Source organism: Catharus ustulatus, chromosome 6, assembly GCF_009819885.2.
Source record: "Catharus ustulatus isolate bCatUst1 chromosome 6, bCatUst1.pri.v2, whole genome shotgun sequence".
Taxonomy (NCBI): Eukaryota; Metazoa; Chordata; class Aves; order Passeriformes; family Turdidae; genus Catharus; species Catharus ustulatus.
This window is the reverse complement of record NC_046226.1, coordinates 40,098,081-40,125,445: the sequence shown is the minus strand read 5'-3', so window position 1 is coordinate 40,125,445 and position 27,365 is coordinate 40,098,081. Positions and strand designations below refer to the sequence as shown.

Sequence of the window (27,365 nt, the reverse complement as noted above, 5' to 3'; positions counted from 1 at the left end):
ATGAAAAAGTAAAACAAAATACAAAACCCTATAGAGATGAAGGAGTAATTATCACCTCCTTCTGTCCCATAACCATTGCTAAGCTGCCCATACCAGGAAAATGAACAAAAAAACCACTATTGTTATGACCTCGTTTACCTGAGCACCCTATCTTCCCCAAGCCATTCCAGCCTTGAGGACAGGATTGCAACAGCCCTGCTATTTAGTACTCTCACTTTGCTATCGCTATTGGCGGTGGCCAGGTCCCACACGTCCCACATCTGTCTTAAACGCTCTATCTTAGATGCACATGGGATATCGATATAGAAATCAGCATGAAAGCATAACACAGGGCAAACACTGGATATCAACGGATGACAGGTGTTTGCCTTTTCTGACCTTCATTAATGTACATTAATTTGATAATGGAAATCAAAAACTCAGAAATTAATTGAATTAGAGAGTATCTATGCCAAAGAGTTGGCTTCAGTTTTGTTTTACTAAAAGTTGTTGCTTATGCTTTCAACTGTGATTAACTTCGAGGACAAGATAAGCATCTTTTCTCACTTTTTAAAAGGATACTCATGGTGACATCATGGGCAATGACGTGTCACGGGTGTCCACCCTCCAGGGACCCTGTGCTGGTAAAAGTGAACAGAGGATTGGTCTTAGAGGAAATTAAGTGAAATTGTTTCTGATGTCCACTTTCTAACACAGCGTTTGACTGTATGTGAAGGCTATCAGCACAGTTATTTTTCTGGCTCTTATGAAAGCTAGGGCACTTGTAAAGAAAGGCAAAAACCCAAGTGCATACTACTCCAGAGAAGTGGAAGATTCATGGCATGCTCTTTCCTCTCTTCCTTCTGCAAGGCTCTCAGTCTTAACTTTTTCCACCAATTGAACAAACATAACCGCAAACCCACAGCTGGTCCTTGGAATTGTGTCCCAAGTCACTTGGAAGCAGTCAAGAGAAGGCGGGCCAGCAAGGTCTCCTAGTAAAAGCCCTGCCCTAGGGGAAATTGCACTCGGGGGCCTGGGATTACAAAAGCAAACGCTGGCAGGCAAACTCCTTGGCATTTAGAAAGCAGCTAGTGTCATCTGAAAGGCTCCGAGGACTTAAAGATGAGGTCCGAATTATTCAGATAGAGGTTTTCAGAGAAATGGAAGAATGACTGAAAAGAGCTAGCAGGGTCGGGTGAAAGAGAAAGACGGATGCTAAGGTGAACTGAGATGATGCCATTCTCTAAGCCCAGGACAGTGACCCATGCCACTGCCACAAGCGAGCCCACAGCCCTTCACTTGAGGGGAGCCGGCCTTGGGGAGCCTCCTACTCCAATACAGCAGGGCGGCTGCGGGCCCTGCAGGTCAGCTGGCCGGTACCGCACACAGATGAACGAACTCGGGACAGGAGCCGAACACAGGGCTGGGCCGAGCGGGCAATTCTTCCCACGGCTGCCTCCGTCCCGCCCCCGCCACGAGGGGGATCCCGGCCAGACAGACTTCCCTCAGTCCCCTCTTCACCCCACGGTTCCAGGCCCTCCCCCGTGTGGAGGGGAACGACGACGGGAGCCGGCGCTGCCCTCCCGGTACCCTCCCCCGACCCCACCTGGCTGGGCAGAGCCCGCTCCCGTTAATTGGATCAAGGGCCGGGGGCGGGGAGGCGGGAGCAGCGCCGAAGCTGCCCCGCCGCTGCCAGCGGAGCACCCCGGGCCCGCCCCGCTGGCGCTGCTGGAGGCGGGGCGGGACCCCCGAGTCCCGCGGCTGAAATAGGGGGAGGGCTCAAGCCGCGCCTCCCCCAGGTGGCCGCTGTCCGCCGAGCGTCCCGCCGCGCCGCCTGCGAGGTAAGCGGCGGGGTCACCGCTGCGGGCTCCGCTCCCCCGGGCCCGCCGCTTTTCGGACCTGTGCCCCATGGGGTGCTGAGGGTCCTGGCGGCAGAGCCCGTCCTGCTCCCGGCGCCACCTTCCCGCGGCGGGCAGCATGTCTCGGGACGCGCTGGCAACTGCGAGGGAAAAGTTTCCTCATGGAAAGGGGGCGGGTGGGGGAGGCGGTACCCGGCTGGGCGCTGGCTGTGGACAGGAGGGGACTGGGAGGCGGCTCGGCGCGGTTCGTCTGGAGGCGCAGCGGAGACCCCCGGTAGGTGCGGGAGCGGCGGCGCGCGGGGCTGGGAAGGGCGGCGGGGCTGCGGTTCCGGCGGGTTGTTCGCGAGGTGGCTGGAGAAGCTCTCGCCAGAGCTTCGCTCCCTTTGCGTCCCTAAGCTTCGCCGGGTGCCCCGCCGCCGGCCTCCCGGGGCCGGCCCGCTGCCGCCGCCCCGTCACTGGGGGCTGCCGAGGCTCCCCCTCCCTCCCTCTGGAGCCCGCGCCTCTGCTCTGCCTCGGGGACAGGGGCCTCTTTGTGCCGGATCCGCGCAGAGCGGCTTCCCACTCTGAAACCAGAGCCGCGGGCGCTGGCAGCGCTGTGCGGAGTGGGGATAAAGCGACTTCCCAGGACCCCCTGGGGAAAGGGGCCGCGCCGGGGCCCGTGCTCGTGGGGCTACAGTCCCTTGTCTCGGGCGTCCGTGTTGCCGGTCTGTGAGCTGACCTCCGGGCAACTGGATGGAGAATTTCGACAGAGGGGACAGTTCTGTCCTTGCTCGTTCTCTTACTCTCTTCTTGCTGCCGACAGCAGGGAGGGGAAGGCGAGGGGCAGGCAGCGGGGTGCTGCCTTCGGCCGTGTCACCGGGCCCCTGGCAGGCTGCTGGGGTTACCGTGTCCTCTCCAGCCTAGGGCAGGAGAAAGCTGATAAACAGGGAGGGTATTAGCGGGCCTGAATATCCAGTGCTTGAGAAGACAGTCTGATTTGTCACTGGGCACGGGAGGAGGGTTCCATGATCTCTGCAAAGCTATCGATAAGTGAAGCTAGCGTGGCCCAAACGCATTAACCTGTTCCACCACTTTCTGTGCCAACTATGTGTTCTTTGCTTGCTTCAGTTCTTCAGGCATGCAGGAAGGCTCAGGGCTTGGCGGGGCAGATGAGGTTAGCTGACCACCGCCAGACACTTGTTCTGGCCCTAGGAAGTAGTTTGGCCTTTTTGTTCACTCTTTGACTTTCCTTATAGAACTGATGCTCCCTACTTCTTGAAACTGGAAATCAACTTCTCTCCCCTTCAAATCAACTACTGGTCTAATTCGCACAAAGGAGTTTCTGATATGATGGTAATTGATTGCAGTACAGAACCCAAGCAGAGCCTCCCACTCCACCCTGGAATTGAAGTGTCACTAAGAAGTCACTAAGCCTTACAGTGGGTGACTCAAGTCATTCTCGGGAAGGAATGAGAGCAGAATGCACAACTGCAGTGTGTGGGCTAGAATGACAGGGTCCAGATACTCCTTGCTCCAGGTGTGAGCTGGTCTCTGGGTGGAGTCAAAGTGGAACTTCTCCCCATGAGTTGCATAACTGAGCACATTCTTTCATGCAAGGATTCACCTTTCCCTGAAGTCCGCAATGTGCTTTGTGTGAGATGGAGTCTGCTTTGATAGTGTTTTGTGTAATTAATGGTATTTCTCTAGAAGTTCCCTAAAATATTTACTAGATTGTCCTTTGACTTGCAGCTTGGAACAGAATGAATGTGTGAGCTTGATCAGCTGCCTGCTGCCTTCCCTATTCTGTGCCTGGTCTATTGTATTGCTTTATTAGCTTTTTTTTTTTTCATCTGACCTGTGTGTTTGAACTTCTCTGGCTTGCCTGCACTTGTTCAAGTGAAGACTGTCTTCTCAGGCTGTAAAAAGCAGTAACTTCAGTGTGTCACCTATGTATAGGGCTGAGAAGAACTGCCCACCTGGAACTTTATTATCAAATGTCACTGGCAGACCGTGTGTGTAACCAAGTCATAAAAGGCTGAAAATTTTATGGACCCAAATTAATTTCTTCACAGGATAATGACTGGTGCTTTTAGTCATTTTAGGTTTTGTGGATTATACAAGACCTAGCCTGAATCTTTTGGGCTTTCTCTGGATGATCATGAATTTCCAGCAAAAAGAAAATATAAATATATATCAGAGAATGGATATATATTTACATACATGCATGCATGTATATGTACATGATCAGCAATACAATAATGGGACTTCTTAGGAGATGCCAATCTGTAAGAATGCCTTCACCACACAACAGGGTGATGTGAGCTTCTGTCAGAACTCATGCTATCAGCAAGCATGGCAAACACTGTATATTCTTTATTCTGGCCATCTCAGGTCTGGAAATTATTCAGTTGTTTTGAACCATTTGGTCTGTGTCATGGCTGGCATCCAGGGATTGAACTGGGAACCTCAAAAGCTAAAAGTATCTGCTGAGTGGAAAAAGCTATACTCTTGATCAGAGAGCATTAATAAACTGCCTCTGTTTTTGCCACCAGCTGATCAGTGATCTGTGAATTTAGGCTGCTCTTGAGAGTTCATGGGGAAATGCCTGAACAATAGGAGAGCTGTTTAAGCCCTTTAAGGAGCTCTTATCTTTTAAAAACAGACTTTGTGATGCTGTTTTATCACTAGTTACTCAGTGTGATGGGTGTAGAGGGTACACTGTGAGAGGCAACTGTGACAGATAGATTAAAAAAAAAGCCTTAATATTTTAGTCGAAGACCTTAGTGGATGGGTCAGAAAACAGTGACTACTGTATCTGGAAGTTTTCATGAAGAACTTATGATTTTGCTCTTTGAAGAATTACAAAAGGACCTGGCATTCTTGAAGCAGTTAAGAAGCTGTTCAAGTGGTAGCTTTTTGCCACTACCTTGCAGCGTGGTGATCACTGTAATTTAAAATCAAAATGCACACTGACTGTTTGGGCACAAGTTTTTCAGCAGCACAAAGGAAAATGTCGGTGCAAAGAACCTGGTGCATCCCCTGCTGTAATCATCCAGCTTTGTTTCAGTGACTGGTACATTAGTCTCAAGTTCCTTCATGCTGAAATGTGGGCTGAAGTGGGGCACTGCTATAAGGCAGTAAATGTGACTGGCATCCTAATCACATTTGAGCCTTCACTGGTTTCTCCTTGCTGCGAATGGGATTATGGGAATGAACCTTTCAGACTTGTGATAGTTGGAATTTGTGTGTTAAATCTAGTGATTGTCACTGGGCACTGTAGTTTGTTGAAAAGGCATGTGAGAGATCTCCATGGTACCGGAGGCCTGGATCCAGAGGCATTACGTTTCTGTGGGATTTTATGCTCTCTTAATAGGTGACTGTGGTAGGACTCTGTTTATTGCAACTAAGTTTTTCCTAGCTAGAGGCATTAGAATTGCTGCAGGCAAGCCCTAAGTGCTAGCAAGTCTTCAGCCTCCTCAGTCCTGTCCCTACTGTGAGCTTGCCCAAGCTGCATTTCTCCTGTTTGCAGGAAGATATGGTACTTGCCTTCTGAGCTCTCTGAAGGGACATAGTCATTTCAGTCACCTACAGGTGAATTTTTGTTGTTAGTAACTTCCTGCCATCCCTCAGTACAGTACCTCTGCTGCTAAGCTAAACCTCTCCCAGTTCGGCAGCTGAGCAACCTCTCCGTGAGGGTACTTGAGGTGAGTTCTTGAAGTGGTCTTGCTGCCTTTTCTGACAAGGGCAAGAAGCTTTCATGGAGGATGGGGAGAAGATGTAGCATATTTCACTTCTTGAATGATTACAGGTATTTACTTCTGCTTCTTGAAGCAAACAGCTAGGGTTTTGAGCTGCTTCAGGAAGCACTGCAGAGAAATAAAGCCCACTGCATTGCTTTGTTGTGCTTGTGGTTTTTTAAAAAGCCTTCCAGTGTTCTTCCCTTACATGTCAGGTTGAATCCTGAGGACCAGAAACTGAAATAATTCTTTTGGGCAGTGGACTGAGAAAGCAAATGACATTTCAGTGATGCTGAATATTAAAGTCTATCCTGTCACATGTGCACTTTGGGCTGACTGCTCTCTTTGCCTGTGCTCTCCTAAAGTATTTTGAATAACATTTGGAATATGAAGTGTTAATAGTACTGTTTTTCAGCCTGAGATCCAAAAAATTTAAGAGGCACTACTGATACTAAGGAGCAGATTCTTTGCAGATACTATGGAAGTAGATAAAAGTTGCTCCATGACATGCAGGGCAATGAACTTCAAGAAGAATGTGTGAAGTATTCATGGCCTTTCAGTAGAAGAATTTCAGCCTTTCAGTACTTAAAAGGAGCTTATAAAAAAAAGGGAGAGGAACTTTTTGCATGGGCAGATGGTGACCAGACAAGGGAGAATGCTTCTAAACTAGAGGAGAGATTTAGATTAGATGTTATGAAGAAATTCTTTACTCAAAGGGTTGCTAGAACAGGTTGCCCAGAGAAATTGTGGATCCCCCATCCCTGTAGTGTTCAAGGCCTGGTTGGATGGGGTTTTGAACAACCCGGTCTAGTGTGTGGCATCCAAGCCCATGGTAATGGGCATGGAACTAGATGATCTTTGTGGTCCCTTCCAACCCAAACCATTCTATGATTCAATGAAGTATGAATCTCCACAGTGCAGGCCAGTTCCTAATGGCTTTCCTACTCAACCTTGTTACCTGGATGTATCTCTGGGAAGTCTGTCAGAAAGATGTATGAATATGTTTAGGAGTGGAGTACCTTCAAATTGGCTGATCTGCCAAACTCTTCTTGAATCAGGAGATGCGACAAAGGGAATGTAAGTTCTCTCCAGTCCACAGAGCAAATGATGCTTTCTTTTCATATGTCTGGTTCCATAAAAGGCTATGCAAAATGACTCTGTGTAAGAGCTACTCTACAGTACTTCCAATTCATATGGTATTGAAATTTGCCTTAAGTTGCAGATGTTTTTATACTGTTTAGATTTTCCTGCAGAGTAAACCTAGCTCTGGTAACAAAAGGTGAAAAAAGAGCCTTGCTATCAAAGTGGAGGAATTGGTCACACCTGGAACAGAAGTTATGGGTGTGATGCTTTAACCTCATTCTTCTTTACCATAAGAGATGCCCTAGCAGTCAATCTTATCTTATTCAACTCTCAAGTCAAGGAGTTGGTTATACTCCCTTCTCCAGACTGTTTGGGACTTGAGACTCTGCAGGGAACTGAGTGAACTTCAGAAATGCCTTGAGGTTGATCTTTCATGTTTTTGTCTCCATTACATGAATATTTGGAGAGAAAGTATTCACATAATAAGCAGTTTTAGTAAATCAGCTTTTACCATGTAAACCCAGAAATCTATTTGATGCAACCACAGATAAAGAAATGCAGTACTTTGAAATAATTTGCTATATGATTGTCACACACTTGGTCCAAAGGACAAATTTCTTGCCAACTCTTATCTCCCATTCCTCTTCCTCAAAAAGCAGCCAGTGGAAAAGTCAACAATTGGTAAAGGAAACCCAGAAATTGCAGAACTGCAGATGAGTTAAAAACTCACTGTGGCTTCCAAGTGGGAGAAGGGAGCAGAGAAAGCTGGAGGCTTCTGACTGCTGTGCAGTCTAGTGAAGCAAGAAACCACCAGAAGCTCATCGTTACAATGGAGCTAACTGGCTTGTGGCTCCCACAAAGGTTGTTTGATTGCATTGATTGCAGTCTTCCTTAGGACTTCCTAATGCATTCATGTAAACTTGATCCCTGCTCTTGGCATTGCAAGGTGATTCAATCACAGGAGAATATTCCACTGGCAGGAACTTACAGGAGTTTGTCCCCCTACCTGCTCCCCATCCACAACCACAGGAAACACCCCTGATCTATCTTCCCATTATTGCTGCCTTCTTTACTCAGGGTTAGATGAGTCCAAGGCATTTTATTCTGTTTGGATCAGTTGCTCATGTAAAGATCCAAACAAACCAAACTTCTTACTTCAAGCCTTGTTGGAGAGGACAGACTGGTTCAACCTGCTACGACAATAACTTACTTTTGCTAAGTTCCAGACAACTGTGTTACAGGATGAACTATTGATCTTACCAGTCAATAAGTGCAGAAAAAAAAAAACGTTACCAGATGTAGATTAAATCCTGGAAAATGTTTGCATTCAGTGTGGATTGAGACTGTTGAGGAGGGATACACTAGCTTTGACTAGAGCTTTAAATGCCTGTTTATCAGTGATTTAAGAAGAAAGAACTTTCAGTTGTTTGGGGTCCCATCTGATGAAAAAGCAAGTGCATGTATTTGCTGTCAAGCTTGGTGTTTGCTGGAAGAGACTGATGCAGCAGGGTGGGAAGTACCCTGGGAAATATACAGCATAAAAGCAAAGAAGTGGAGAGGCCAGGGAGTGGGACAGTAGTGATTACAGGTTCTCAATATCTGCCTAGGTTGAAACCTTGCTCTGAGAGAGTGGTAGGACAGGGAGTGTGAGAGCTGGAAAGTGGGCATGCTGCGACTAAAGAGGGGACCAAGAATGATGCTGTTCTCAGGTCTAAGAAAGCAGCTAAGGTAGTGCTGTTCCAAGTAACTTGTATGTGTGGCTTCTTACTAGGCTGTCAGCTGCAGCTGCTAAACACATAGACACAACATACACGTTTAAATTATTCCAGCAACCATTTTGAATAAAAATGAACATAGCCTATTGCCCTGTTTGAGTATGGTACACAATGGTTTGGTGCTGGCTTCTTCCCTCCTTCAGCGCTGTATTTGAGATTATAATTTTATTTTTAATACAAAGAACAACTGGGAAAAAAACATAACATGTACCTTGACAGCCCACTACATTCCTTCATTAACATAGTCTCATACTGTCATGTTAACCAGAAGGATCTGTGTTTCTGTAATATTAAAGATCCTCTATATCATGTTGGAAAATGGAAGCAGATTTTTTTCCTTTTCTTGGTAAAACAGTTTCTGCCTGGTAAAGCTATGTCAGCCAGGAATCTTAACCCCTAGATCAGCAGCAATGTATTAGTAGAAGCCTGTCCTGTAGCCTTGGCTCCTGATAAATGTAATAAATGTAGAAAGATTGAGTTCTGCAAGAACACTTTGAAAAGAGCTTGGGGTGGCACATGGGGAATGTCTGTCATTGGTACATTAGCTTGGTCTATGCTAAAGAAGCTGTGGTCTGGTCTCAGGGGCTCAGCCTTTCAAGTGGAGCAGGATTTTGTCTGTGTTTTAGTACTTTGGTGTAATCATGGAGGACTTTTCTAATGGACAGCCACATAATCTCTAAAGAATCATGGTCTGGGAGATGGGTTTCTGTTACAGGCTTGCACAGAGCTGAAGTGACCTCTGTGTGTAGTTGCTGTTCTGCCTGGTGTCTCTCTGACCTTTCCCTGGCTGGAGAGATGAGCTGAAATCTTGCTTGAAACTGTATTCGACAGCCCTGGCAGGCTTCAGTCTCTGGGGAGAGGCTGGGAAACAGTGGTTTGGTCCCTTTCCCAGTCAGGTGACTGCTGAGGGTGTGACACTGCAATAAGATAAATACCTCTAAAGGAAGTTTTGGAGGATCTTTGTGTTACTTGGCCCCTTTGTAGCAGACAAGAGCTGTCCCCCCTTCAGAAAGGTGAGTATGCCTGTAAATACCAGACCTCCTATACAATGGCAGTGGAGAGCACATTACTGGGCATCATCCCAGTTACTGGTTCAGAGTTACTGGATGTGCAATTCCAGAGATGGTGAATCTGAAAAAAAGGACACCCTGTCCCATGCCCCATTTCATTCTTTCTGTTGGGGACCTTACTAGCTTTGCTGTTCCAACAGCAATTTTTACGCTGCTGGAGTGACATGGAACCTCTTGGCTTCAGCTCTCTAGTTTCATTCTGACAAGTTAAAAGGAAAAAAAAGGGATGTCATGCTTGTCATCCTGTAAGGGAAGGGAGGCTGCCATCTTTTTGTGTATTTGAATTGTTCAGATTGAAATGTTTATCTGCAACCTATACCAGAGTGCCAGTGTTTTTGGAGGGAAAAGAATACCTTTGCTATTGTATGCTATACAGAAAAATGACTGGGGAATCAAAGAGATTGGTTGCAGAAAGTATCAAATTCCTGCCTTCTAGTGTTAATTGTCATGAGGTGGAAATTAGTTAATAGCAAGCAATGAAAACTTTTGCTTAGCTTGGCTTTAGCACCTATATAGATATTGATCCACAATAAAAATGTGTCTCCACCAAAGCCTCAGTTACTAGATAAATGTAACTCAGTTTGTTCCTACATGTGTCTGCATTTAGCTTTTGCTATTGTAGTTGGGCAGAAGGCCTTGTCTGGTTCAATGTACAAGCTTTGTTTCTGTGGATGAATTCCTGCAGGTCTGCAGCCCTTTGAGCCTTTGTAGAGTTCAGAGGCTTGATGTTAGGGAACTCAGGAAAACAGTTGCTCACAAGGATTCTTAGGAGGCAGTCAAGCAATGCATATAGAAGTGGTGCCTTGGGCGTTTCGAGGCTGGAAGTATTGGAATGTGGTGTAGATGGAAGGGAATTTCTGTGGTTTACCTGCCTGAGGGAAAGCCTTCAATGGAGAAGAGCTATTATTATTTTTGGATCTGGAGATTTTCTTTGTGGATCAGGACCCTGTGTACAGATGCTGTGAAAGCAGGAAGAAACAAGGCATACCCTACAATCCATAATGGATTTCACATGTTTTTGAAAGGGAAGGTTTTAGCCTGACACCTTGGCCTGATGGCAAGCATCTGTGGTCTGAGACATGTCCCTGACTGTATCGCAAGTGAGAATAACAACATGGCTTAAAGGTAGAAACAGCTCTATCACAATGAGCCCTCTGGTATTTTTCTGAGTGGAGCTCAGTACCAGTGAGACAGTCATGAGCCATTCCACCTTTCTGCAACTAAAGAACAAGAAGCATTTGTTGATAACTTAATAGGGAGTTGATAGCAGGTGTGGCCTAATAATTGTGTTGGCTCTTAAGTGAGAGCAGGTATGGGGGGGAAGAAGGTATCTTTTCTAATACAGCAAGCAGAAATAGTTGTAGCTATCATTTGCATGGGTCACTTTGCCTGATGTTGCTGGTTGTAGTGTATCTGTGCTGCCTTTATCTGTAATCCTCTGGAGGTGTAAAATGAATAGTAGTGTAGTCACTCTTTCCCTCTTCTTCAGAGACCTCGTCTTGCAGGAGCTGCTGTGAGGTCTTAAGTAGCTCTTAACTGTGAGAGCTGATAAAGGTGGGAAGGTAGGGATAAACATTCCTTTGCCCTGCAAATATGATTTGCTAGATAGCCTCCTCTTAGCAGAGGGGGAAGTGCCATCAGGAGGGGGAAGTGCCATCAGGAGGAGTCTTGTATGTGGTACTGGCCCATGTAAAACCCAGTATAACTCCAGCTATGTTGCTTATACTGTACAGGCTCTGCCAGCCCTCCTGAATCATTTGGTGGCTCTTGCTAAATCAGGCTGTCCATGAGGTATCCCTGTCATCTTTACTTTGCTGTAAAACAACCTCCAGGCTTTGGCACATATTTATTTTTCCCATCAAACTTGGGCTTTCCCTGGTCTCAAACCCTTAGTGGCTCACATCATGTGGTATTTCAGGAATAGATATGCATGAAGGGGTGGACTGGCAATCTACTTGCTCTTCTAGGGCTCACTCAGGGTGACAGCAGCAGCTGTTCTTTTCAGCCCCTCTGTGCAGTACTAAGTACCTTCCCTATGTCTGCATGCAGATCCAATTTGGTCTGCTGACTGACATGGGCTCACGAAGTATGTAAAGTCCAGAAAAAACCCAGCAGGAAAGGGTCCTTGTTCTTTGACCTTTTTGCTTCTATCAAGCTGGATTTTTCTCTTTTTTTATAAAGGCTATATACAACTGCTATGGAAATATGTACTCAACTGACTGCTACTCAGGTCATGGAGATTAGCTTGTAGAAATATTATACCACTGCACTGCATTTTGCCCCCAGCTATGATGCTGAGGACTACAGTAAAGTCTTAAGCTGTGGCATACTTTGCCACATGATATTATAGATGCTGAAAAATCATATGAGTTCAAAAGCAGGTTGAAGAAATTAATGGAGGAGAAACCTGTTGAGTGCTCATTCATAGGTGGCACATCCAGCTCAGGGAAGTGCCTGTCAGCAAATGGTTAGAGGCTCAGAGAGCATGCAGGGAGGCATCATGCATGCTTGCCGTGTTATCAAAAGCAAGGGAAGGTAGCTCCTTTTGGCTGCTGTCTAGAAAGGCTGTGAGGCCATAATAAACCTTATTCTGATCCAACATAGCTACTATTATATTTCAGAGCCTTTTAGGGGTAGTAAATCTGGCTATTGGAGTTGGTAACTCCTGAGAAGGCAAGCAGATGCAACTCAAATTCTAACATGGAAACTGCAGAAAGAATGGATTTGGGTTTTGGGATGTTTGTTTAGCCTGACTATCCCTCAAATGAACACACATACACTGCCATACAGCAGCTTTCCACATTTACCCCCCAAATTCTAGTACCGTGTAGTCAGCCTGAATTGGAAACCAGAGCTGGAAGGCATGTTTGTGATTCATTGCTTCCTGATAAAGTGAGGATGAGGGAGTAGCGTGGAAAAAGTGATACAGCATTCGTGTGTCATGTATAATTGATCTATGTCTTCATCAGGAGAAAGAAAGGATGGTTTTTAAATACACTTTTACATAACTTCATGAAGTTTTTTAAAATCATAGCAATTTCAAGAATGTTTAGTCTGGTTTTATTGGGGACTACTGGGAAGCTTTATAAGGTTTTTGATGAGCTTTAACCTTTTATCCAATGACTGGAACCACTCTGAGTCACAACTCTTCCCCGTCAACCTCTTGCCTTCCCCGTCCTCACCAAAAGTCATTAGTTTGTAATAACCTAGTCTGCTTTTCTTTCCTTCTTTCTCTTTCCCTACCTTCTTTCATTTCTTCTAAAAAATGGTCTTATCATCTGGCTAAAAATCCCACTTCCAGGTTTTGTAGTTCTACTCTCAGCTGCCCTAACCTTCCAGCCTCAGTTGAGTGCATATTGGTGACTGAGAAGGGATTTTTTGCTTGTCTCTAGTTGAAGTTTTTTGCTGGTTATGTCTGGGGTTTTTTTTAATAAATAAACTTTTTACATTGAGGTAAATGTGAGGGATGTAAATGTGAGACAAACAAAAATGCCTTATTTTGCCCTTGCTTCTCTTAGCTTCTGCAGACCTTTTACTTCTCTTTGCTCTGTGGAAAGCTGATGACAGTTATCTTGTACCAGAGGATGTGATGGGAACAGCTTACAGAAAGAAGTAAGGGACAAAAAAGCTCTCCTGCCAGAGGGCCACGTTGTACCAGTGCAGTGCTAGGTGCTATGTTATTGACACGACTGTAAACCAGAATATGCGTTCTGGTGAGTTTTGGTGGTGTTTTTTGGTTTATTTTTAATGTAGAGTTATCAAGTTCTTTGACTTGTGTATAAATCTTCTCCGTCTTTAGTTAAAAGAGACTGGAGATGGTATATGTGTGTCCTTCCCTCTTTCTTCCAAAGGCAGCTGTGTGTAAAAGTATATGCAGCAGGCCATGGAAGTGGTGGGGTTTGCTAAACTGGACACTGGCCAGTGAGGGGGGACCAGACTCCACATGGGGTGCCTGTTTATTTTAGGCCTTTCTGTCCCAAGCTGTTCCCTGTGCTCAGCTGTTGTGATGCTACCTTTCCTGCACAGTGCTGTCAGCCACCCCAGTGTTTCTATTTTAACTCTCTCTGGGGCTAGATCTTGTGACACAAGGATTTGGCATCCCTCCTACGTGCTGGAACATGGCATCTCGGGAGGCACAGTGGCTGCAGCTGCTATATCAGAGGGTGCCACTCCTAAGTAGCTGGTAGAAAAGGGACACCCCTAGGACTGCAGTGCATCAGAACAGGCATCATCCCTGCAAAGGAGTGTCTGACTGTGTCCATCTCTGTCTCCTCCAGTCTTTTTTCAGAGTCTGAAGAGCTTGAGACACACTTGCCGGCTTCCCGCTGCTCCCCCGCGGCACCTTGCTTTGGCTTTCAGGTATGTAGTTACTGGGGCCAGGAGTAGAGTTGCATACCCTGGAGGCTGTAAGATGCCTTTGCAGTTGGTGGGGAGAGAGGACAGGGACAGCTGGTGGCATGGTGGAGGAATTAATTTTTCAGGGTTCGTGTACCTGATGTCGTATCCCATTTAACAGCTTGCTTCAGTGACTGTAATTCGGCATTTCCAGCTTGCTGAAGAAAGTCAGAGGAACAGCATTAATATGCTTCTGACAGACTCCATGGGATGACATTGGGCAAACATAGGCAAATGTCGGAAATTCCTGTAGTCTGGGTTGGGCCGCTTCACCGTGTGGCTCATGCCACCAAGAAGGATTTGCATGAGGTGGGAGATGTGGACTCTTGACCTGATCCTCATCTCTGCTGTGTGCTCTGTGGGCTGGCAGATACCTCTCTGGGGTGTGAGGGAAGCTTTTTATAACTAGGAATGTGCAAGAGGAGAAGTGGCAGCAAAGGCCATGCATGCTGCATTAACCTGGGCCTGTCTGGAAAGAACTGGGTTGTCAGCAAGTGACTGGGCTTGGGTTCTGTTTCTCCTTCTCTCAGTCTTGCACAAGAAAAATCCTGAACCTCTCCCCAAGGAATTCATAGTGTTGTACCACATCAGGAACAAACTGGCAGTGCAGGCTAGCACAGGGGAATGGGCAAAAGTTCTAAGATGGCAGACAATGACATGAACCTTTTACATTCCAGCCTAGATTTTGAGCCTAATGCAGTGAGTGTAGTGAAAAGAGCAGCTGTGCAGGGATGTTCCTAGGGAAGCAGTGCTGCTGGGTCATAGGCAGGTGTGCTGTGCTGCCCTTTGGCTGAGTATGCCCCAGCATGTTTCTGTACTTCTGCTCAAGCCCAGCTCAGCTGGTGGGCAGCTTACAGGGCTCCTCCCCATTCAAGACATGCCTGCCTGCTGACTGCTCAGCCTTGTTTTTCCCAGTCAGTTGTAATCCTGTAATCCTGAGTCATACTGGGAAGCTGGAGTCATCTCCATTGACACAAGACTTATTTTAAATCTTTCAAGGCAGATTTTAAATGGCTTTAGCTACCTCAGTTTGTTACACTCTTGAGGACCTTGGTTGGATTCATGAGCATCTCCGGTATCTGCACAGCCAAGGTTTGGCAAGATTGACTTCTACAACATCAATGTGTTACAGGCCTGCCAAGGAGGTCTCTTGTCTGCAGGGAGGGAGGGAGGCCATTTCAGCCCTGGGCATCTCTGCTGGACCTTGCCATGTGCAGCTGGAAGGGCACTGATGACAGGAGCAGGGCAACCAGTTGGGCTCCTCCAGCTCCCAGAGTCATGGAGAACTACGCTGTCTGCAAAGGCCCAGCCAGTGCTATGCTTGAAATCACTTTTCTCTTCTCAGGTTAACTGAAATCTGCAAACATTCCCTGCTGCAAGAAAAAGAGGGTGATGTCGTCAGAAGATGATGCTGGTGGGGAGGCTCCTGGGGGCAGTTTCTGGGAGGTAAGGAAGGATAATTGGAGTGTGAAGGAGGTAGGAGTGTCATCTTACCACCCACTGATGGAATTAGGGGGTTGAGTTCCAGGTCTGTGGGTGACACCTTGCCCTTGAGGAGTGGAAGTGAGGAGCTGTGGGAAGATTCAGTACCATGCTGTGTGTTACTGCAGGGAGTAGTGACTCTTCCATAGATACTGTAGAATGAGAGTTCCTTGTTCAGCTGACATTGATCTGAGCTGTGAGAAAAGCAAGCAAAACGTCTCGGCTTCTTCCCTCCAGTGCTGTGTCCGCCTGAGACTACCAAAAGAGGGTCTGAGCCCAGATGATGGCTTTAGAAGGGCCTGTGTTCCCTCCCCATGCAATGATGGAGGTTGTGTGTAGTGCAGGAACATTGAGTCAGTTTGTCTAAATGACAATGTTGTGACATTTCAGGCTGGAAACTACAAGCGGACAGTGAAACGTGTGGATGACGGGTACCGACTCTGCAATGACCTTATCTCCTGCTTCCAGGAGCGAGCCAAGATAGAGAAGAACTATGCCCAGCAGCTAACAGAGTGGTCCCGTAAGTGGAGGACCAATGTGGAGAGAGGTAAAGTTGGCATGTTAGACTGGAAACAGGAAGCAGTCATTGCACTCCCCTCTTTGAGTGCTGTCTCTTACTGAGGTGATGCTGTTTCCTTGAGAGACAGGCTTCCCTTCCTCAGGAAGAGGGTGACTTTCTTGTATGTTTGCCTGTTTTTTCAGTCAATCCTCTGATCCACTTGGAGTGGTGTTCTCTTGTCATGTGTTTGGTTATTAAAAAAAATAAATCTGCATGCTTAGTTTGGCAAGTCCTTGGGCAGTCCATGTCTTAAATCAAGTTGGATGTACCCCCCTTTTAAGGATGGCTTAGCTGTTTTCTCCAGTCTGAGAATAACTACTAATGCTGTGATTTAGTGGCAGTGTGCTCAAACTCAGAGTCTCACAAAGTAGCAGGAAACAATGGGATAGATGTCCCAAAGGACCTGCTGGTCTGTGGAGCAGAAGCCTAGCCTCAGTCATGAACTAATGTTGCTATCTGCCCTGAAGCTCCGGCCAGATTTGGGAAAAGAATTTTCTACAGAAACCTTCTCCTGGCAGGCAGCATCTGGGACAGTTGAGGCTGCCCAAAGAAATGCCCATTTCATTCAGCTCTAACAGCCGGTCTAGATGCTGCCTGGTGTGACTGTGGAGACCAGTCAGTGCTGACTTGTTTGATGGGGCAGAGTTAGGGAAGTGAATCCATACTGGTAGATGTATGTAGGAGAGAAAGAATCTGCATTCCCTTCTGTGGGCAGTAGGTATAAGAGCCCCTCTGGTGCTTGTTCCTGCAGGTCCGCAGTATGGTACTCTGGAAAAGGCCTGGCATGCCTTCCTGACAGCTGCAGACAAACTGAGTGAAATTCACTTGGCTGTACGGAACCACCTGGCTGGTGAAGATTCAGATAAGATCAAGGCCTGGCAGAAAGAGGCCTACCACAAGCAGATGATTGGAGGCTTCAAGGAAACAAAGGATGCAGAGGATGGCTTCCGAAAGGCCCAGAAACCCTGGGTGAAGAAGATGAAAGATGTAAGTAAAGTGCGAATGGGGAAAGAGAGATAAGGGTAGTTGAGCTGGCTGCCTGATTTCAAGAGCCACTGGGCAAGCAAACTGGGTTAGCCAGAGTAGCAGAGAATTCCAGAGAGGGATGGATGTCTCAAGGGTCTATATTTTATATGTTTTTTTAATATGTTTTATAACTTCCTTCCTATATGGGAAGATTGTGGGCAGGATCATGGCTTTTTCTGCATCCCATCCCTCTTCCTACAGGTGGAGACTTCTAAGAAAAACTATCATGCAGCCCGGAAGGAGGAGAAAACAGCCCATACAAGGGAGAACCATGCCAAGGCAGATTCGTCTGTCTCACAGGAGCAGATGCGCAAGTTGCAAGAGCGTGTAGAGAAGTGCACTCAGGAGGCTGAGAAGGTGTGTTTGTGTTGTATAGACAGGGGTCACAAGGATACTCCTTTCAAGGAAAAAGCATTGGTGATAATGTCCCGCAGTGAAATGACTCAGCTGAACCCTGTAAGATGTGAAATACCATCATCTGAGGTTTTAGTGAGCTAGACTCAGACTTCAGTAACTAAGGTCTCGGTCTTTGAAGTTAGGCAAGATCTAATTTATAAACACATTTAAAATAAAAAAGGAAAAAAGTGTAGGGGATTTGTTTCAGGGGACGGAACCTGTAGAGCTGAAGACTTGGCTATCAAAAATAACTGAGTTGTCTGTCCACAAGAGGGAAAGTGTGGAAGGTCCTGTATGGAAGAGAGTAGTTAGGAAGAACAGGAAACTTGCAAGAATATTGGGAGAGCAATGGACTGGAATTTCAGCTCTGGGATTTCTTCTTATTTTTTGGTATATTTGTTCAACAGTGCAGTGGGGAAAAAATATGCCAGTCCCCAGCCTGAGTAGGGAGGGTTGTTACTTGTTTGCCAGCAGGGCAACACATCTTGCTCACCTTTGCTGTGCTCCTGCTACAGTGCAAGGATCAGTATGAGAAGATGCTGGAAGAATTGAATCGTTACAATCCCCGCTACATGGAGGACATGGAGCAAGTGTTTGAGGGCTGTCAGGAGGCAGAGCGCAAGCGGTTGTGCTTCTTTAAGGAGATGCTTCTGAATCTGCACCAGCATCTCAACCTCTCCACTAGTGAAAGGTACTGGCCCTGATGCAGAGGGGAATTCTGCCAGCCTGGAGTACTTAGGCTCTGGTGAGGGGTGCCAATCCTGGTGTCTCTGGAAGCTGCTTGCTTGCATCAGCCACATTTCATTCTTTCCCCTTCCAAGTGTATCTTAGAACAGCCATTTGGTCTCTTTAGAGTGACCAGTGCTGGAGTCTGTGACTGCTGACAGTGCCAGGCTCTCCAGAGAGGATTTTCTGCCTTCGAACCCTTCCTTTTTCACTGCTGTCCAGTACTGTCCTGTGTGTGTACTTCTATCCTGTGAAATGCCTCCATGTTATATGTAATCCCAGGCTAAGGAATGTAGCTCTGTTGCCTGTTATTGATGGTTATTCCACCCATTTTGCCCTTACTAGAAAGACTTTTTGTGAAGTAATGTCTGTAAGCCCAAAAGTTGCCCTAAGTAGAGGTTACACAGGGGTAACAGGCGCAGCCAAAAATCTTCTGTGCCCCTTTTATGGTAGAGTCAACAAATCTGAGCCACCTCCCTGTCCATGTGCAAGAATGCACTGAGTTATTTCAGTGCTCACTTAATGAGCTGTGCTGAGAGCTGGCACTTGTTAGGCACTGCCACACCAAACAAGACTGTCCTGTTTGCCAGGCTGACTCTCCAGTAAGGGAGGCTGTGTTTTCCTGGGACTGAATAGGTGCTGCTCTAGCATCCTTAATCCTGTGGGATTGAGGATACTATATAATTGTGCATGAGGTTAATCTCTTCCTTCCTAGCTGGCTTTTGGGAAACTGCTGAGGGATGTGATTACTGGTGGTTCTGTCTGTTCTGGTTGTAGCTTTCATGCGTTGTATCGGGATCTCCACCAAGTCATCATGGCTGCAGACAACCAGGAGGACCTGAAGTGGTGGCGCAACACTCACGGACCGGGCATGGCGATGAATTGGCCTCAGTTTGAGGTGGGGAGCATTCTAGAGTGTGTTAATGCTATTTCCAAACAATTATCTGCTTATCTGAAATCGGCGATCACTAGTCTTGTGTTGGAAAGACCATGTCTTCGCTCAGCAGGCTCGGGATGTTGGGCTCTTCTGAAATTGTTGTGTTGCAAGCTGTCTGCTGCCCAAAGGGGCACACGTAGGCTGCCAAGCTATATTCCAGCCATCCATCTGCAAGGTCAGAGAACAGGAGGTGGTGCTCAGGGCTGTGGGACAGCTTTCTGTCATGATTTTCTCTCAAGCCTCTCTTGTTGCATCCTGGGATTCAACAGAAATGAGCCTGCTATACCAGCAAGGCTATTGAGCTGACCAGTTCAGCTGCTACTGAAGTACAGCCTAGTCTTCTGTTGTTCTGTATTGGGCAGAAAAGATACAGAGCTTTTGTACCTGAGTGGCTTGATGGTCTTACTGGTTTTCCTTGGACAGGAATGGTCCCTTGAAACACAGAGGCAAATCACTAAGAAGGAGAAGAGTGGCAAGATGGCTGATGATGTCACACTGACCAGCATTTTGCCTACACGAGATGGTGTTGTCTCACAGACCCCTCTGCAGACAAGGTAAAGGCTGAATTCTGCGCTACATCAGGTTAGGAAAAGTACAGTCCTGCCTAGGGTCATGAATGAGCTGGATTTATGGGAGTAATCTCTTCCTCAATTTCCTGTTTCTTGTCCATGCCCTTACCTGTGGCATTCTGGAAAAGGCCATGTAGAAAATGCAGTTTAGGGTAGCTGTTTGATTTTGGGTTTGTTTTGTTGGGTTTTTTTGCTTTTTTGTCTAGCATATTCTGTCCCACAAAGTGCCTTCCTGGTAAAGATCCTTCTAGTGACAAGATTTAGCCCAGTCTGACTAGTGCTGTCTGATTCTGGCAGGCATTTCCCCAGTTCTTCCACCCAGACAAGGTGAGAAGAGTTGTGTGGTTTCCTAAATGAAGGCAACAAATTCTTACTGTTTTTCCCTGGTATGTTTGTGTATGTTTCCCTGACAAGTTTGGATATAGCTGCTTTGCTTCCCTTGCCAGGAAGCAAGCAAGTCTGGAGAGTAGGGAGAGGCAGAACAAACTCATCCTACTGTTCCACTAGCTGTCCTGCTTTGAAAGGGAGATTGTGGCCAAAGTGAGCAGAGAAGAATGGGGATATAGAGATTTTTCAAGGCCGCTACTATATTTCACAGTTAATTGGATTCAGGGGCCCTATTTGCCAATCTACAGGTTTTCCTATCAAGAGGAGCAGAACAGCCTCTTCTATGACACCCTGAAGGCATCAACCCATGTGAAGTTAGTATGGAACATAGCCTCTGCAGGGTTTTTTGGCTTTCAGGTGTCTGTCCTCTGCTGCTCTTCCCCTCTGCTCTTGTCCCTGACTTGGAAAACATAATTCCAGACATCTCTTTGGGATGCAAAACACAGCTTTTCCTTTCTGTCTTATTCTTGGCTGGAATAACTCTGGATGCAGCTGGGCTCTCCAGTTAGGAGTGGCTTTCCTTGTGTGAGAGAGTCTGCTAGACTAGGAGGAGGTCATGAAGAGTGTGTGTGTGAAAATACTTTGGGAGTGAGTTATCCTCCTGGCCCTCAGGGTTCTAATGCTGGGGTACTTTCAACAAAATCTAGTATCTCCTGGGATCTCTTTTTCCTGTTTGCCCTTGCTTGACTTTTGGGCCTCTTTGCATCCTGTCCTATAGCAGAGCAGTCTCAGGGGGACTCAGGGTGGTGCATGATTCAGGAGGAGGTGGGTGAAAGATCAATCTACTAACAACCATCTTGTCCCCTCTTGCCTTCCACACACACAGCGGAGGGAAGGAAGACATTTCAGAGTGGTCAGATGAGGACACTCCCAAGAAGTGCCTGGATGCCAATGGGCACGAGGAAGACCTAAAGGTACCAGGTGTACGGGTACGAGCACTCTATGATTACACAGGACAGGAGGCTGATGAGCTGAGCTTTAAAGCAGGTACAGAAGCACTAATCTCTTACTGTCCTCACTTGGGCTCTCTGAATGATTGAAACACTCTGTAAGAATTGGATGTCCACTTGAAAACTGGTATTTATTCTTCCCTTGATCTGACCACTGCCAGCTCCTTTGAGGAGGATGACACAGTGGGAAATCCAGTTTTTTCTAGACCAGAAGGTAGTGGGGCTGCATGGGGAACTGTTTATGCCTTGGTCAGAGTGCAGGGAGAGCAGATCCCTGCCTCTTCTTAGAGCATTTATTCTGAATTATGTCCTGAACCTTTATTAAATGCTTCTCCCTTGCACCATTGATATAAAAATTACATGGGTGTTCTGGATTGTCTTTTCAAATAATGTGAAGATAGATATTTTGGGAGAAGCTCACCTACTGACATGTACTATTGAAGGCAGAGGTCAGCTGGCACAAAACAGCTGTGCAAACTGTTGCTCAAAATGGGTATCTCGAGAATGGAGATCCTGGCTTGCAGAAGAGGATTGAGCACTGGAACAAACAGACCTGTCTCCTTTTCTTCCCTTTAGTTAAATTTAAGTTTGCATGTGCCCTCCTCTCATTTTCAAGTGGACATGGTGACCTTGGGAGTGTCTGATATTGCTTGTTTTGAGTTTTACATGGTATCTCTGTGCTGTACCTTTCCAAAACACACCCATTTAAAGTCAATGAAGTCCTTCAGTAGCAGGGCCTTGTGCCTGAGGCCAGTATCTGTGCTGCAGTGTTACCATACTAGTAAACTTCCTAACACTAACTTGTTGCTTTAAAATATCCTGCAATATGAGTGCTGTAAGAACTTGACTTTGTTCTTTCTTTCAACTCAGCAGATGAAATGGGGTATGACTTGTTAGCTGTAGTCATCTCCTTTTTGAATCTGTTCTGAGCAACACATACCAGTAGGGCTTCAGCTTAACAGAAGTGACTTTCTGGGACTCTTCCAGTGTGGGATGTGCCCACTGATGCAGTCAGACCTCCCTCTCTGGCAAAAGTATGACCTTCTACTGGTGGAGGAGGGGATCTTTCTGCCCCTTCCCAAAGTACAGTAATTTCACGAATACAAGCCGCACCAATTTGACCAAAATTTTGGTGGAAACCCGGACGTGCGGCCAATATTCCGGGGCGGCTAATACATTAACAAAATTCTAAAAGCTGCCAACACGGAAGTGAGAGCCCGCGGCAGCCCCAAGCCAAGCTGGAGCCCGGCCGGCCCCGGCTGAGGTGGGAAAGCTGGGCAGAGGCGGGGCCAGCAGTGTGGGGGGCGGGCGGCAGAGCCTGAGCCAGCAGGGCGGGGCAGGGAGGGCGGCAGAGCCCGGGCCAGCAGGGCGGGGGAGCCTGGGAGAACTGGGGCTAGCAGTGCAGGGGAGCCCGACTGCATAGGGGAAGATAGCAGAAGCAGGAAGCCCGGCGGCGGGGAAAAGCCCCCTAGAAGCAGGACTGGCAGTGCACAGGAGCCACATTGCATAGGATAGGATAGTAGAAGCAGGAAGCCCGGCGGCGCGGGGCTGCCCGGCGGCAGGGAAAAGCCCCCTAGAAGCAGGGCTGGCAGTGCACGGGAGCCACATTGCATAGGATAGGATAGTAGAAGCAGGAAGCCCGGCGGCGCGGGGCTGCCCGGCGGCAGGGAAAAGCCCCGTAGAAGCAGGGCTGGCAGTGCACGGGAGCCACGTTGCATAGGATAGGATAGTAGAAGCAGGAAGCCCGGCGGTGCGGGGCTGCCCGGCGGCAGGGAAAAGCCCCCTAGAAGCAGGGCTGGCAGTGCACGGGAGCCACATTGCATAGGATAGGATAGTAGAAGCAGGAAGCCCGGCGGCGCGGGGCTGCCCGGCGGCAGGGAAAAGCCCCCTAGAAGCAGGGCTGGCAGTGCACGGGAGCCACATTGCATAGGAGAGGACAGTTGAAGCAGGAAGCCCGGCGAGCAGGGCTGCCCGGCGGCGGGGAAAAGCCCCCTAGAAGCAGGGCTGGCAGTGCACGGGAGCCCAGGGGAACCAGGGCTAGCAGCGTGGGGGAGCCCGGCGGTGCGGCGGCCAGCAGTGCCGGCCAGGGCGAGCCAACATGGCAGCGGTGGTGCAGACGGGAGCGGGGAGCCAGGGAGCCTGGCGGCGGCGGCGGCGGCAGCACCGCCCGCAGGGCAAGCAAACGCAGCAGTGGCAGTGCAGACGGGAGCAGGGAGCCTGGCGGCGGCGGCGGCAGCAACACCGCCCGGCCGGCCCAGCCAAGCCGTAGCGCCGAGCCGGGCCATCCACCCCTATCGGCAACCATGAGCGGGCCGAGCCTGCCTGGCCCCGCCCCGAGCCAGTAAAGCCCGCTATGCCGCGATCCTGTTGCTAATTGGCCAATTTGTGAAAGCTGCGCACGGATTCTCGCTACGAACGAAAGTGCGGCTAATATTCGGGGTGCGGCTTATCTATTGACAAAGACAGCAACATTGTCGAGGCACCGGGGGTGCGGCTTATAATCCGTGCGGCTTGTATTCGTGAAACTACTGTAAATGTAGGAGTGTTAAAAGTGTTTCCTGGTGACAGTTTGAGAAATCAGTTGATTTCATGCCTTTCTGGCCAAACCGGACACTCCATCATGGAAAATAGGCATTTTGGGTTCCAACAGCCAGAGCTTAGCAGCTTCTTGTATTTCCTTCCCACTTGCCTGTCAGAGCAAGAAAAAATTGTCTCAGATCTCTGATCATTCTGGCTTGTAAGTAAGCATGTTCCTCGGAAGAGAGAAAAGCAGGCAGAACTATAGGGCACAAAAGATTTCTGATGCTGAATAGAAGAAGCAAAGGTCTGTTTAAGTTCCTTGGCTGAGGTGATAGTACTGAGTATAAATACTGGAGAGATCAGTGATTCTGGCTTTGATTAAACTGAGTTATGATAAGGGTGTTGATAAGGGGAGAAGAGTGCGATGATGGAGACCAATAGTCTTGTTTGTTATCAAGTCATTTCAGGTGGATAAAAATGCCATGCTGCCTTTCTCAAAGCTGCTTCCTAATGACTGTTCTTACTTCTAGGTGAAGAACTAATGAAGATTAGTGAGGAAGATGAGCAGGGCTGGTGCAAGGGCCGACTTCTCACTGGTCAGGTTGGACTCTATCCTGCTAATTACGTTGAGAAGGTTGGATCATGATTGCTGCTGCCCCGCCAGTGCCTCACAGCCATACCAGCATCTCCTGCAGAGGTCACTGGGTCACTCCTGGCCCCAACCCACCTTTGCTGTATATCCAGCAGCTTCTGGACTTTAAAGGCACATATTCCATGTAACTAATGCTTAATTTTAAACATCTAGATCTGTAGGGGTTTTCTAAAAAATAAACAAGGATGAATAAAGACTTTTCTGAGCACTACAGTAGTGTAGGAGTGCAGAAAGAAACTGATCCTTATGACTTAACACTCAGTGAAAGGAGGTGTTTTCATGGAGCTCTGTAAAAGAGAGAAAGCATACTTCCTTGATTTCAATACACATGCATCCATAGGGTGTTGAGGTCTGCCCTTCCTCCAGGCTTCCTGTTTAGGGAATTTCAGATATGCAGGGTAATAGGGAACTTCTACCATTGCTTCCCCTTTTTAGCTCCATCAAGATGACTGGCAGAAAGCTCTTTATTCTCCCATGTCTTTTATAAGTTTTCACTATCCCTTACCTGCAAGCTTGTTGGCTTCCCTGGTAAGGCAGCTGGTATAAGTGATACAGCTTTGACCTGAACATCCCTTTTCACTGCCCTCCTATTTATTGGGATAACCCCAGGAATGAATGATAGTACAGCTGTGGCACAGGAGGAAGAAGCTTGTCTTGCATGGTGTGGCTGTTCAGGCTAATGAGTTGTGAATAGACCTGTTGTGAAGCAAGTTGGAATTGACTGAATGCTTCTTGAGCTGAAATGGACTTTGACACATGCTGAAGGCTGGTTTTAATAAAATTACAGCCACGTTCCAGGGCTGTTCTGCTTAGGATTCCTAAATTCAATTGTATATGTTGGGGTTTCTAATGCATCTAGATTATTTTGGCTGCACCTCTCTTCAAGAGCACTTAGTGCACAGCAGAGACCCTCTTTTTCCTTTCCAATATCTTCTTGACTTACAAAGGGCTAAAAGTGCACTCCCTGCTTTGCCAAAGACCCCTGCCTGCACTGTGATAAGGGTTGCACTGTGGAAGCTGCCTGCTGGCTGACACTAATTACCCACAGAGGGGTAACTCCCCTTTTTGTCCGGAATTGCTGCAAGTGCACTTATGCCCAGTTATTACGTGCCATTCAACAGGGAGGATGTGTCAAACATCTTTATCTCACCTGTCCTTCTGCCTTTGAAATCTTGTGAGGCTGCTGAGAAGACCTGGCATCCTGATCCTAGTGCACTGTATATTCCAGCATAGGGACTGATAAGCCCATGAGTTTGAGGGAACAAGAAACTGGAAAAGCTCCCATTGTTGGAGAAACAAAGGCAAACAAGCAGTTGCTTAAAAATGGCTTACTTAGTACATCTGCTTGAAACTGCTGCTGGAATGCATTTTGAGTTTGTAGTAACCTTCTGTAGTGACATTCTTATTCTGGCCTAGCAAATGTGAGTGACCTGGCTAAGACAGAATCACAATACTCAGTTGAGCCACACAATACTCACTTGGGGTGAACTGCTTCAGAGCTGTTCAGAAAAAGAAGCTGTAAGAAATGCTACACATAAGTAAGTCTGAAGTCATGAGTGAATGTCAGGATTAAATTAACAGCAGCTAATAAGCCAAAATGTAGACTGAAACAGAGGAGGGGATGGACATATTCAAACACTTAATTTATGAAGATTCAAGTATCACAAACATCTCATTGCCTGGCTCACAACAGAAATTAACCTTTTACAGCATAATGGATGTCTTAAAGTGCCATGGATAAAGAGATGGGAGACTAATGCTATTTCTAGTGCTTTTGTGAGGCCACAGGAACTTACAGTTGAAAGGTTTTGCTTGAAATATCCCTAGCACTGTACTCCATGACTGGGGAAGAGAGGTGCAAACCAAAAGAACAAGGCTAAAGCATTTTGCTCAGAGTCTATTAAGTAATCTCTCAATAAAAGAGAAAATATTTACAAAAGGCAATTAAATATCTAAGCAACAGACATTAAAAATGCCTGGATTTAGCTATGAATTTAATTAGTATTCTAGGTTCAGTATCTGAAGATGCCTCTAAACTTCTGCCATGTAATTAGAGGTGTTGGTGTATAAGCACTTGGATTTATTTAAAGATCCAGTCTGCTTTCAGTTCTGTGTCCTAGGTAACTGTATCATTACTGTTGTGCTGTAAGTGTTCCACTTGCAAACCCACAGTGGAATGATTTGTTGCTCCTTTGTCCTAGCACACATGAATGTGAAGAGAGCCATGCCTGCCAGGCTTCTGAGAGAACTGAGACTAAAACAGGGCTAAAATGACCTGAGGTGTCCTATAAACAATACTGGAGTTTCCCTGATTAACCTGCATATTTCAAACACTAACGCTAGACTTTCATGTAAGGTTAAAAAATGATAGAAGGGAGCTACAGAGGATGACATGGAAAATTGACTTTAACTCCTCTTCTGAGTTCTGTAATTAGGGATGGAGCTAGGTGTGGCCATAACATGCTAAAGGACAGAAATGTCCAGCGGACAGGACCTCTGATTACAGTACAAACAACCTGAAATTCCACAGGACAAAGTCTGAACAGACTTGTTTGTCCTAGGAAAACATGACCACCTGATTAAAGTGGGCTGCCTGAAGGTTTCCAGAAATAGGGATATATTGCATCTTACGTGAATAAGTTCCCTAAGGAATGTTTGCACATCAGAAAATCCTTCCAAGAGCTAAAGTAATGGACGGCAGACAATACATTGAGAAGGAAAAATTGCTTGGCTGGACTATGCCTCACAAATGGGCATGGCACTTAGTCCTGGCTACCCAAAACCATCTGGATTAGTAAAAGTGAACCTGTGTAGTAAATATCTGGCTGGAGGGAAGGAGAAAAAAGAAAAACCCAAGCCAACCCACATCTAATGATCTTATATTAAAGTAATAGCTTTGCCTGGATACTTGGTTTTCTACAGAAGCAAATGAGGTTTTGTTAACCACAAAGGTTCTAGTTGAAACTTCATGCCACGCCAAAAGTTTTGTGTGAGACATGTACACATAAACTAATTGCTGAGCCTGAATTCCAGAAGGCCAGTGAAGCCTGTTTTTGTAAAAAAAATACAAATGCATCTCTGTGCCTGATGTGCAACACAGTGAATAATTATCTAGTCATATTTTATTTTTTAATAAAGCCATTCTTTGTGGAAAGCTCATACACCTCTGGTTAGCAGATAATTCATTTGGTTCTGGCATCTTCCTGGAAAAGAATTTTGAACTAACATCCAAAGCTTGGATTTCCTGTTGATGATGAATTTTCTAGGAAGAGGAAGTTAAAGAT

At 46.8% G+C, this 27,365-nt stretch overlaps 1 protein-coding gene across 3 annotated transcripts; it reads left to right on the top strand.

Moving 5' to 3' along the window:
* Nucleotides 1-1,731: 1,731 nt before the first annotated feature.
* PACSIN3 (protein kinase C and casein kinase substrate in neurons 3) lies at nt 1,732-27,240 on the top strand. 3 transcript variants are annotated; one of them, XM_033063805.2, is made up of 12 exons: nt 1,732-1,820; nt 13,760-13,841; nt 15,223-15,323; nt 15,750-15,906; nt 16,670-16,905; nt 17,146-17,301; nt 17,856-18,031; nt 18,844-18,964; nt 19,427-19,557; nt 20,208-20,273; nt 20,786-20,946; nt 23,960-27,240. In XM_033063805.2, the coding sequence occupies exons 3-12, from the start codon at nt 15,270-15,272 to the stop codon at nt 24,073-24,075; spliced, it is 1,374 nt and encodes a 457-aa protein (XP_032919696.1). In that variant the 5' UTR covers nt 1,732-1,820; nt 13,760-13,841; nt 15,223-15,269; the 3' UTR covers nt 24,076-27,240. The 3 variants fall into 3 exon arrangements, with proteins under 3 accessions (XP_032919696.1, XP_032919695.1, XP_032919697.1); XM_033063804.2 differs by lacking the exon at nt 1,732-1,820 and adding an exon at nt 2,094-2,112; XM_033063806.2 differs by lacking the exons at nt 1,732-1,820; nt 20,208-20,273 and adding an exon at nt 2,096-2,112.
* The last annotated feature ends 125 nt before the right edge of the window (nt 27,241-27,365 follow it).

Excerpts from the sequence above, each read along its gene's own strand:
- PACSIN3 (XM_033063805.2), top strand. The coding sequence starts at position 15,270 with ATGTCGTCAGAAGATGATGCTGGTGGGGAGGCTCCTGGGGGCAGTTTC. Across the intron at positions 16,906-17,145 it reads GGGTGAAGAAGATGAAAGAT|GTGGAGACTTCTAAGAAAAA; the intron begins GTAAGTAAAGTG and ends CTCTTCCTACAG. Across the intron at positions 20,274-20,785 it reads AAGGCATCAACCCATGTGAA|CGGAGGGAAGGAAGACATTT; the intron begins GTTAGTATGGAA and ends CCACACACACAG.